Source organism: Eptesicus fuscus, chromosome 16, assembly GCF_027574615.1.
Source record: "Eptesicus fuscus isolate TK198812 chromosome 16, DD_ASM_mEF_20220401, whole genome shotgun sequence".
Taxonomy (NCBI): Eukaryota; Metazoa; Chordata; class Mammalia; order Chiroptera; family Vespertilionidae; genus Eptesicus; species Eptesicus fuscus.
This window is the reverse complement of record NC_072488.1, coordinates 9,934,784-9,947,121: the sequence shown is the minus strand read 5'-3', so window position 1 is coordinate 9,947,121 and position 12,338 is coordinate 9,934,784. Positions and strand designations below refer to the sequence as shown.

The following is a 12,338-nucleotide window of genomic DNA, read 5'->3' as shown; positions in this document are numbered from 1 at the left end:
GTTAACCAGAAGTTTGAAAATGACTGATATGACAGCTCATCGTCACTCTCCTGCTTAACAACTTTCAATGGCTCTCTCGGGACAATGTCCAAACTTGTGAGCATACTGGATCATGATTCTCTGCATCATCTTTTAAGAGCGTCAGTAGAGCGGGGCCTGTGAAGCCTGGCATGTCCTTTCCAGGTGCTAGCCAGTAGGTACATGTGGTGGTTTATGTTTGTGTTGGTTCTTAGTGAGTGTCTCCTTTTACCACCTGTGCTATACGAGGACATACTCCAGATTGATCTTTCATATCAGCGGTCACCAACCTTTCAGACCTCCCGGACCACCAGTGGTCTGCGGACCACTGGTTGGCGACTGCTGTTTTATATGACTCCGTAATGGTCACCTCCAGTGGTCCTTAGTGCCATTTTTAGTTATCCTATTGGTGTCACAGCAGAAAACATGAGAAAACAGGCTGCGTTCTCAGAAATTATCATAGACTTTTGTGTCAAGGAAAGCTGGAAGCTAAGACATTCTGAAGAAAACACCCCAGAAAGGAGAGAATGCAGCCCTTCTAGCTGGCCTAGTTCCATAGTGGAAGTGAGCCCAGGGACTGGGTGGTGAAAAGCAATGCAGCCCCTTTTTCAGTTCATTCTCCCCATCCTAAAGACTGCTTCTTTTAACTCCTCAGTCCTCAGCAGAGGGCCACAGCCCCCCCCCCCATATCATATATATGACATGAGTCTGTGAAGGAAACTAATAGTACTGTCTCCAGCCCCTCTCAGTCTTAACAATCTCAAGTTAAGAGGTTCCTGACAGAATACTCCTCACTAAGTTTAAAAACTATGCCAACTAAAAGAAAAATCTCCTAGCCATATTGCCCCAGGCTCCTTTGATGAGCACACCAATAAGCAGGCTGATTTAAAACCTACCTGAGAACTCCCTAGAGTTAGTTAATGCTGATTAAATTAAACAGTATATGTGGAAACAATGCAGAAACATACATTCTTCTCTGAAGTCATTCCCAATGTAAGTTAGAACAGATCTAGATGCAACTAAGCAGTTAATGTGAAAACAATCTCAGAATCACAGTCTTTTCAAAAGTAACTTAATGTGAGTTAGCGTGCGGCTCTAAGGCCTATCACACCCTCATTTGTTTAGAGGCACAATGTTCTTTTCCATCTGGGTGAAGGGAGCTCATCCCTTTAAGTCCAAACAACTACAAATCTCAAGATCTCAAAGTGCTGAAATCCCACATTTGAGCCTGTGAGATGAGTGGCAAATAATACCTACTTTGTTAGGGCTGCTTAGAGGATTGGTGACCAATTTATTTTAAAATACACAGAACAAGGCTCAGCATGTACAGTATTCACACTGTAATTATATTTATTCTCTCTCCTGGCTACTTGGAAGGCTCCTTTCCACTATTTTTCCCAAGGGCGACTGGCTTATGTCGTCCTTCAAGTACTTCCTATCTACAATAAGGATGGACAGGAATTTGTCAAGCACAGAGCCTTTATTTTACATGTCATTTCCAAAGAGGACAGTTTGTAAGTCAGCAGCCAACAATTTCTAAGAGAGAAAGTGACAGCAAAGGTAACTGGCTCAAGTCCCTCTGTGTACGCCATGTACATTTCGTGTCTGAGCACCTTGTGTGTCTGGCTTAAGTGAAGGTAAGGCAGTGTAGATTGTGCAAACAAGAAATCTGTGTTGTGTTCTCAAGAATGGCTATTACATGCATCACGCAAAATGTACAACCTGAAATGTTTCGATCTGCAACCGAAGTTTCCTCAAGCAAAGATGCGCGTGAACAGTGACCAACACATACAGAGCAGCTTGGGCAGAAAGAATGAGTGATGTCGGGGGGCAGCGAGGTTAGCACACTGATCAGGAGCCCCAAGCAGGAGGAGCCGTCCCAGTGGCAGAGCAGGCTAGGAGGGTGAGCAGCAGCCATCTCCAGCCACCGTAAGTGCCTTCCTGCCTTCACTCTAAGTTGAGCAGCTCCACGTCAAAGATGAGGGTGGCATTGGGAGGGATGACACCGGGGTGGCCAGTGACTCCATACGCCACATCAGGGGTGCAGGTCAGCTTCGCCCTCTGCCCCAAGCTCATCTAGCAGGGATGGGGGCAGATGGGGAGAGGAGAAAGAGGACCCAGCTTGATTTAAAAGAAAAAAGTAAGGTAACTATGGCATTTTCCCAAACCATCCTCATGGTAACTCTGAAAATCTGAGATGAATTTAATGCATGGCACACATATATGTTATGTGTTAAAATATGTTGTAACACATGCAGATTCTGCCTCAGAATAGCAGAAACTTGACTGTAGGACAGTAACTTTCACAAAGCAGTCTCTAATTCATTCATCCAACAAACTGCTGGTTATCAAGTAGTATATGGCCCAAACACTTCTATTTGTTCATAATTGTTCCCCACCCTCTTCCTAAAGAGGGTGTCTAAAGCACATGTACCTGCACACAATTAAGTAGGTGGCAGGCAGTTCATTAGAGAACTTAAGATCAGAGCCACAGCAAGGTGGAGAGGGCTAAAAGAACTACAGTGGAGCATCAGATGGCTTCACAGACGCAGGATGCAGAGCTTGAACAGGGCTCATCACAGCAGTCATCAAGACCCATCTGGTGCCCAGCCGGTGTAGCTCAGTGGTTGAGCGTCAATCTGAATCAGGAGGTCATGGTTCAGTTCCCAGTCGGGGCACATGCCCAGGTTGTGGGCTCCATCCCCAGTGTGGGGCGTGCAGGAGGCAGCCAACCAATGATTCTCTCTCATCATTGGTTTTTCTATCTCTCTCCGTCTCCCTTCCTCTCTGAAATTAAAATAAAGACCGGCCTGGCATTATTGAGACTTAGTGAAATGTGGATAAACTGATTTTTAAATACTGAATATCTGACTCAAAAATTTGAATGATTTGTTAATAGTATTATATCAATGTTAATGTCCTGATTTTTATCACCTATAATAATAAAAGCATAATATGCTAATTAGGCCGGACCAAGCCAGGGCTGCAAGGGAAGCCCGGGTCCCAGGTGCCAGAGGGAAGCCAGTGCCGGCAGCCAGGGGAAGGAAGGCCTACTCTTGCACGAATTTTGTGCATCGGGCCTCTAGTTGTATTATGATCATGTAAAATGTTACCATTTGGGAAAGCTGGGTAAAGAACATACGGGAACTCTACTATTCCTGCAATCTTTTTGCAAGTCTGAAATTGTGTGTTTTTTTTAAAGTCCACCTTGGCCTACCCTACCCCAACTCTTCTGCTGCCTTGGTCAGGGACAGCTGGTAGCTCACAAGCCCCCCAGCCAGTTTAGTTCTGATCAAACCCAGGGGATGAGCCTGAGATATGAGAGCCCCCAGTGACACAAAACAGTCATGCTGGCAACAAAAAGGGTGGGGACAAAGCCAGGACTGAAACTAGATGGTGTGCAGTAGTGGTCTGTGATAGGGTGGGGGCAGTGTTGAGCTCAGATCCCGACTCCTCAAATCCCCCATAAGGAGGATCTTCATCCTACCTGGGCTGCACCCTCTTCAAAACCCTTGATGACTTCCTGTTTGCCAATTCTGAACTTGAAAGGTTTGTTTCTGTCTCTGGATGAATCAAATTTCTTCCCATTTTGGAGCATTCCTGTGAAAACAAGAATAAGGTGGAAAAGAGCTGTGATCATGAGTCAATTGCCAATTCGGGCTCAACGCATCTAAAAGGGATTCCTATTCTGTACTAACCTCCTCTTCCAATCTTCCCCATCGGACCTGTTGCCCAAACAAGAAACTTGGACTCTCCCTCTGCCTTATCCCATATACAGCCTATCAACAAGTCCTTCATATCTTTGGAATCACCTATTTTCTCTATTTCTATTACCACCATCCCGGGGCCTCACCGAGTCACCATCCTGTCTCACTTGTGTATAGGAATAACCTCCAATGGGTCTTTGCTCCACTCTTACTTCAGGATTTGGCTGTTACCTGCCTGATAACCCTCTCTCTGCTCTCCACTTTCTTCTCTTGCCATGTCCTATTCAGGTCACACCTTTCTCAAATGCCTCTGCACTTAAACCTTCTGTTAAAAATATGACAACAAGAAGGCATGCCATAGCATGAGAGATGTTAGAAATGGTATAACCAACAAAAGACTCATATCTAGAATAAGTAAAGGACTTCATAAATCAAAAGACAATCTAATGTTTTTTAATGGTCAGAATTTAAGCAGACAAGAGGATATCCAAATGGCCAATAAGTACATGAAAAGGTACTCAACTTCATGAGTCTTTAGGACAATGCAATTCAAACCCACAATGAGATACCACTGGGCACCCAGAGTGGGCCAAAAGCAAAACAAAACTTGGTAAAATCAAGTGTTGATGAGGATGCAGGAGAACTGGCACTCTCAAACATTGCAAGTGGAAGTGGAAATTGGCACAACTTTGGAAAGGTATTTGTGGTATCTGGTGAAGCTGAACAGGCATAAATAACCCTGTGCCCTGGTGATTCCACTTCTGGGCATATACCCAGCCAAAATGGTACAGATGTGGATCAAAAGAAATCTTTGTTCAAAGCAAGACTATTCATGATAACCCAAAACTATAAACAACCCAAATGGCCATCAACTATAGAAAGGATAATGTGTAGTATCCTATATAATAAAAGGCTAATATGCAAATCGACCAAATGGTGGAACCACTGGTTACTATGATGAGCACTGTCCACCAGGGGGCAGACGCTCAATGCAGGAGATGCCCCTGGTGGTCAGTGCGCGCCCCCTGTGGAGCCAGAAGCGGGGCTCACGCTGGCTGGAAAGCACAGCAATGGCAGGAGCCTCTCCCGCCTCCACAGCAACACCAAAGATGTCCGACTGCCAGCTTAGGCCCGCTGGGGAGGCGGGGGGAGAAAGCAGGCATTCTTCCCTCCCAGTGCACAAATCTCGTGAACCCAAACTCTAGTATACATATAATGAACACAGAGGCAAGGAATGGTACAAAAATAGAGAAGAACAACCATTCTGCATAAATCTCACAGACATAACATTGAGTAAATAAGCCAAACATAAAAGAGTACACACTCTAGCCCTGGCCAGGTAGCTCAGTTAGTTGGAGTGTGGTCCCATACACCATAGGTTACAGATACAAAACCTGGTGAGCTGCATATGGGAAACTACCTACCAATGTTTCTCTCTAAAAATAAACATGTCCTGCCGAAACCGGTTTGGTTCAGTGGATAGAGCGTCGGCCTGTGGACTCAAGGGTCCCGGGTTCGATTCCGGACAAGGGCATGTACCTTGGTTGCGGGCACATCCCCAGTAGGGGGTGTGCAGGAGGCAGCTGATCGATGTTTCTCTTTCATCGATGTTTCTGACTCTATCCCTCTCTCTTCCTCTCTGTAAAAAAATCAATAAAAAAATATATATATATAAAAAGAAAAAAATAAATAAATAAAAATAAACATGTCCTTAGGTGAGAATTATAACAAAGAATACACTCTGGTTCCATTTATATGACAGGCAAAACCAATCCATGCGAACAAAAGTCAGGACACGGATTATCTTCAGGGAGGTGTGATAACTGGGAGGAGACAGAAGGGAGACTCCTGGGGGTGCAGGAAATGCACATGTTGATCTGTGGTGGTTACCTGAGTGTGATCACTTTGAAAAATTTCATGGAGCTGTACATTTCAGATTTATGTTCTCTACTGTATTTGTATTTAATAAAAAATATTTACCAAAAAGTCCCATATATGTCCGGCCGAGACCAAACCAGAGGGAGTCGGACCTCCGTTACCACCATTTGTCCACCATCCAGAGCTGAGGGGTCAGTGCTGACATGTACACATAAGGAACTGGTGGACATTGAAATTGGGTCCCAAAAGAACTGTTGGTCCAGAAAGAAACTCACTACAGACTGATCCATTTGCCTGTCAGCATAACTATTATTGCTCGTCTCACATTCAGTTCTCATAAGTATATATCTAGTGACATATGATCTCGCTCATCTAGGGGAAATGATGAACAACATAGACTGAGGAACAAGAACAGAACCAGAAGCAAGGAGGCATCGATCGGACTATCGGGCCTCAGAGGGAAGATAGGGGAGGGTGGGGGGAGGGGGAGAGTTCAACCAAAGGACTTGTGTGCATGCATATGAGCCTATCCAACGGTTAAGTTCAACAGGGGGTTGGGGCATGCGTGGGGAGGGGGGGCGATGGGAATGGGGGGATGAGGACAAATATGTGACACCTTAATCAATAAAGAAATTAAAAAAAAAAAAGTCCCATATAATCTACTGTGATGAGAGAGTCCCTCCTCAAACCAGAGCCACTCCTAGCTGATGTTGGTGTTTAATGCATGCTGCCTGCTCTCCGCAAAGAAAAGTCTTTGCAAAAAGATGTTGTGGTTTCAGTAATTTGATAAGTACAGATCCGTCTGCAACATGTAGGACAGATAAATTGATTACACAGGTCAGAGGCCCCAGAAGACTCGTAATTAGGCCACATCACTGGGAGATAAAACACAGCTCCAGCCACTGACGTCAGCGACCAGCAACACAGCAGCTGAGAAAAATACCCCCAGTATCTGTCTAGAATTAACCTGCACTTCACACTGGCCCAGAGAACTGCTAAAATATGGCCCCATCTCCATACATCTTGGGAATTAAACTGGCCTTGTTGTCTGCTAAGTAGCTGTCATCAGGTTTGCCCCATTGGGAAGCAGGTCACAGAGCAGAGCACTCCCCCTCCCCCTGCCTTGGAACAAACACCTGCTTGTGATCTTCCTGCCAGCAGTCTTCAGGAACTCCATCTAGAGCAGTGGTTCTCAACCTTCCTAACGCCGCGACCCTTTAATACAGTTCCTCATGTTGTGGTGACCCCCAACCATAAAATTATTTTTGTTGCTACTTCATAACTGCAATTTTGCTACTGTTATGAATCGTGCTGTAAATATCTGTGTTTTCCGGTGGTCTTAGGTACCCTGCTAGCGGTTCTCAACCTGTGGGTCTCTTCCTACAGGTTCTAGAAGGTTCACAGCCCACCTGCCCTTCCAATACAGATCACCCAAGAGGGGTCAGCAGAGACGCAGCCCCTCCGCTGGCTCCCACAGCAGTGCTGTCATCCCACCCCTCACACTGCACCAGGGCCTGGCATGACTTGTCTGCCCTCTCCCACCCCCCACAGCCCCAGTGCCCAACACAGCATTTTGCACACAGTAGGTGCTCAATAACAGTAGGCTGAATTGAATAGACTATTTCTGGAAAAAAAAAAAAAGTTCTGAGGAAGCCACCCTCCTCTAATAATACCGTATGATGAAAAGGGAGTCTGCAGGGATGGGCAGGGCTCTCCGAGCTGTACAAAGGGATTTCCAGATCTCAAACAGAACCAGGAGGGCCAGGGCTCCACTCTGCCCACACAGAGGCGAGAAACCACGGATGACTCTTGCTGGTATAAGTGGGGAGGGGTTAACCCTGCAAGCCCCCTTCCTCATTCCCACAAGGCTGGCTGGGAGAAGTGGGGGATAGCTGGTCAGACTTGGTTGCCTTAGGCTTTGGGCCTGATGCAGGGGATCAGATGTGTCTGGAGAGGAGTGTTAGAGGAGAGACCTACCGCGGGAAGGGCAGGTCTGATGAGGGCTAGGGGAACAAGGCCTACCTGTGTAGTGCACCACACACGTCTGGCCCTTCTTGGGGAATGTCCTTCCTGCAAGAAGACATGAGGGCAGATGAACAAATAAGGTAGCGAAACTTCCATCTCCTTCTCCAGGCAGATGGTGAGATAACCTATTCTTCTTCTTTTCTTTTTTTAAATTTTCCAAATTTATACAAAGTCACCTGGGACATTCAGGTGTGAATGTCCATACCAGGAAGATGCCCCTGGCTCTAGTTCTGGCTCTGTGCCTTGGATAACCCAGATTCATCACATCACCTCTCTGGCCTTGACTGGAACTTGATTTCCTTGGGTTCCTCAACTCCACTCGCTCCTGGTTCTTTTCCTTCCTTAGATTGCTCCTTTTACTTTCCCTCATCTAGTCCACAAGCCTTCACTGGCAGCCTACTATGTGCCAGGCCTGGATTAGATTCCAGAAACAGAGCAATGTATGAACTCATGAGGAAGCTAGGGAAACAGACACATACATAAGTGGATTCTGAGGCAGGGTGATGACTGTGATCAAAGATGAATAAACACAATCATTCACAAATATTTACCGAACGCCTGGACCTGATTTGGGGGTTACGGCAGTAAACCACATAGGCAAGATCCCCACTCCTTTTGGAGGGGGACTAATAATCCTCAAATAAACAAGGTAATTATAGGTTGTGATAAGTTCTCTAAAGATGAATTAAAGAGAGACAGTGGGCAGGCCGTTTTAGAAAGGGGTCCAGGATGGCCTCTCAGAGCTGAGACTTGAGGAAGAGCAAATGTTGGAAAACCACTGAAGGAAGAAGGATCAGTAAGTGCACAAGCCAGAGGCCGGAAAGGACCGGTGCATTTGCAGAATAGAAAGAAGGGCGGGAGGAGTGAGGAGTGGAAAGGAGCCGGACCATGCCGGAGCGTGCAGAGCTGGGTTCAATTCTAAGTGCAACAGAAAGCCACTGGAGGGCTGTAAGCAAGAATGACCTAATCTGAATTAAGATTTTATAAGATCACTCTGGCTGCTGTGTGTAGGATAGACGGTCAGGCGCCTGTTGCAGTAATCCAGACAGGAAATCAATGATGGCTTGAATTAATGTGGTGGCAGCAGAGAAGAGAGCCAAAGAGATAGGAGATATATTCTAGAAGCGGAGCTGACAGGGAGTGGAGATGGGGTCTAGGATGAGGGAGAAGGAGAAGTCAAGCACAACGCTTGGGTTTTCAGTGTGGGCAGCTAGGTGGGTGGTAGAATAGATTCCTGAGATGGGGCAGACTGGAGGACAGATTTATGAGGGTGGCAATCTTTTTTTAAAATATATGTTTATTGATTTCAGAGAGAAAGGGAGAGGGAGAGTGAGATAGAAGCATCAGTGATGAGAGAGAATCCTTGATCAGCTGCTCTCTGCACACCCCCTACCTGGGACCAAGCCCACAACCTAGGTATGCGGGTGGCAATCTTGCGATGCCCATTAGACATCTTAGTTTATATTGCAAGTGGGCAGATGGAGAGTCTGCACTGGAGGTATCAATTTGGGTGGAATTTAAAGGCAGGAGGGCTAACGACTGAGCCAACACCTAGAGGACTCCATGGGAACCTCCGGGGGGAGCAACTGACTGGGTGTCAGGGAAAGCATCAGGGAGAAGATAATGGTTAAACTGGGATCTTGAAGATGGGTAGTTTGCCAGAGGAAATAAAGGGAGATAATCTGGGAAGAGTGAACCGCATGTTCAAAGGCCTAGAGGCAAGCATCGTGGGAGTCCTGTCTGGTTCCCTGCTGTAACCCTAGGGCCCAGCACACAGTACATATTCAACAAATATTTGCTGAATAACTGGTGAGTGTTTAACAACTTTCAGGCAGTTTGCTAAAACTGGAGAAGAAAATGGTAGTGGGGGTAGGGACTGGTAATGAGAGGTTATGCTCTACTATGGAAGGTAAGAATAAGTTATCTCGCCCTGGCAGATGGCTCAGTTGGTTGGAGTGTCGCTTTGTGCACCAAAAGGTTTTAGGTTCGATCTCCCATCCGGGCGGGTATGAGAGGCAACCGATCAATGTTTCTCTCTCACATTGATGTTTCTCTCTCCCTCTCTTCCTTCCTCTGTCTCTCAAAATCAATAAACATATCCTCGATGAAGATTTTTTAAAAATATATTTTATTGATTTTTTACAGAGAGGAAGGGAGAGGGATAGAGAGTTAGAAACATCAAAGAGAGAGAAACATCGATCAGCTGCCTCCTGCACACCCTCCTACTGGGGATGTGCCCACAACCAAGGTACACGCCCTTGACTGGAACCGAACCCGGGACCTTTCAGTCCACAGGCCGACGCTCTATCCACTGAGCCAAACCGGTTAGGGCCTCGATGAAGATTAAAAAAAAAAAAAAGGAAAAGGAAAATTTAAAAAGAGAAAAGAAGAAGAATAGGTTATCTCACCATCTGCCTGGAGAAGGAGATGGAAGTTTCGCTAAAGTAGTTTCTGCCTGGGGAGGGACATGGTCAAAAGGCCGTGGTGTAGAAAATGAGTTGGAGTGAGGCGGGAGGCCAGGTGGAAGGCAGGGAAGTGGCCCTGGCGGTGGGAAGAGCAGCCGTTCAGAGGCTGAGCAGAAACCCGGGTGAGAGATGACGGAGGCCCGAACCGAGGTAGGGAACAGAGCCTGGAGAGAGTCAGCAGAAGGACCTGACAGAACTTGGTGTGAGGCTTAATCAAGACAGGCATCCCAGCACTGCGCAGGCATTCGTGTTGAAATAGGAATTTGAATATGAAATATGAATCCCCTGCTGGGTTACATACAGCATGGTTGTCTGGCCCTTTTGTGCTTCCTAGACTCGGGCTTTTATTTATTTTTTGTTAATTTCCCCCATTTATTTGGTTCCCTCCCCACCCCCTTCCCAATTGATTTTTAGATGGCGTGGAAGGGAGGGGAAGAGACACAGAGAGAGAGAGAGAAACATGGTTGCCTCCTGCACGCACCCTGACCAGGGCTGGGGATCCAGACTGCAACCGAGGTACATGCCCTTGACCGGAGTCCAACCCAGGACCCTTCCTTCCGGCCACAGGCTGATGCTCTATGTCCACTGAGCCAAATCGGCTAGGTCGACTCAGGGTTGAAAACAGGCTGAAAGCAGAAAGCCAGAGCGCCTCCAGGCTTTCCCTAAAACTCTCATCCCCCTCAAGAGAAAAGGCTCCTTGTCACTGGCCAGAGGGTGGATAAGAAAACTCAGCCTGGGAAGGGAGGGAGGTCTCCAGTGCCCAGCAGAGCTGAGTGGCAGTGCCTGGAGGCCTCAGGGATGTGCTTCCCAGGACGCAGCACCCAGGTCCCGGTGTGGACGAGCTGTGCCCGCCCGTGATGCGGGGTAGAGCTGGGACTTGTAGGGACCACCGGCTTTCCGTGGGGCCTCCGGTTTTCGTGGGTGGGTGTCAGTAATGCCTGACATGAAGTTTGCCCGTCAGATCCTGCGGAAATGGGGGCTCCAGTCCGAATTAAGTTTTGGTGAAAAAACAGCTAGCTGGCTATTCTTTGCACCTGCAGACCCAACCGCACAAGGGTGAGGCCTGGCAGCGCTAATCCCAGAGGCGGAGAACAGGGAACACCCAGGAGAGCAAGTTCTGTTTGGGGCTTGCGGAGTAGGAGGTGCCGGTGGGACATCCGGGGAGAGGTGTAGCCGCAGCTGGATAAATGGACCGCCGGGATCAGGTCGGAGGCCGGGCTGGAGCCTCCCATTGGAAGGCCATCGGCTTGCAGACGAGACAAAGTCACGGGAGCGGACGGGCTGGCGGAGAGGCTGAGTGGGGCGGGGAGGATGCAGCGAGATGCAGCGGCGGGGAGGGCGGCAGCTCCCTCTCCAGACCGGCCGGGTCCCACCGCGTCTCGCCGCCCCGCCCGCAGGGGGCCGCCCACCGACCGCAGGCCGGGCACGGGCAGAAGAGACCCCAAAGCATGCCCTTCCCCCCGTTTCCAGAGCTCACCCAGCAGGGCAGGAAAAGCGGGGCGAACACCTGGCCCTGGGAACTCAGCGGCAGCGGATAACCGAGCGGCTCCGGCCGCGGCGCGGCAGTTGCGGCCTCCGGGCGGTGGCGGCCGCAGACCCCCGCCTCCCGCCGCCGCCTGCGCTCCCTCCTCCGGTGAGCCGGCTCCGAGGGCAGCAAGGACCGGCTCTTAACCCTCCCACGATCCCGCCCGGAGCCTCCTCAGGGGGGCTCCCTCCTAGGCCCTCCCCCAGTTCGGGCGCCCTCCACCCACCTCCGAATCAGACCCCCCGCCCGCCCGGGACCCGTCCTCTCCCCCGGCTCCGCCGCCCGGTACCGTCTCCCGGGGAGATGGTCTCGATCTCCACGCCCATCGCGGTCCCACCGGCCCCGCCTCCGAGGGTCCCCGCTGCGGCCCCGACCCCGGCTCGGCTCTGGCTCCCGATGCCGCCGGCGCTCCGACTCGCCTCCCCGCCGCCACTGCAGAGCCGGAGGAGGTGCGGCGGAGTCGGGACCTGCGCGGGGAGGGGCCACAGGAAGGGGGCGGCGGGGCGGGGCGGGGCGGCGAGGAAAGGTGGGGTCGGCCGGGGCGGGGCCGGGGGGAAGCGACCCCGACCCGCGGCTCTGGAGCCCAGCCTGGCTGACGAGCAGGACCCGCAGGCGGGGAGGATGCTGAGCGAGGCGTGCAGGCTCTCCCGCATCCACCCGCTCACCTGCACATCCATCCCTTCAGCCATCCGTTCAACCCAGATTTATCTCTTGGGAATC

General features: G+C 49.5%; 1 protein-coding gene across 2 annotated transcripts; it reads right to left on the bottom strand.

Moving 5' to 3' along the window:
- Positions 1 to 1,485: 1,485 nt before the first annotated feature.
- On the bottom strand, positions 1,486 to 12,104 carry FKBP1B (FKBP prolyl isomerase 1B). Of its 2 annotated transcripts, none has more exons than XM_008162375.3 (4): positions 11,908 to 12,104; positions 7,626 to 7,673; positions 3,506 to 3,618; positions 1,486 to 2,094 (listed from the first exon to the last, which is right to left on the bottom strand). In XM_008162375.3, exons 1-4 carry the CDS (start codon positions 11,942 to 11,944, stop codon positions 1,966 to 1,968), a joined length of 327 nt encoding a protein of 108 aa, XP_008160597.1. In that variant the 5' UTR covers positions 11,945 to 12,104; the 3' UTR covers positions 1,486 to 1,965. The 2 variants fall into 2 exon arrangements, with proteins under 2 accessions (XP_008160597.1, XP_008160598.1); XM_008162376.3 differs by having other exon boundaries at positions 2,006 to 2,139.
- Between the last annotated feature and the right edge of the window lie 234 nt (positions 12,105 to 12,338).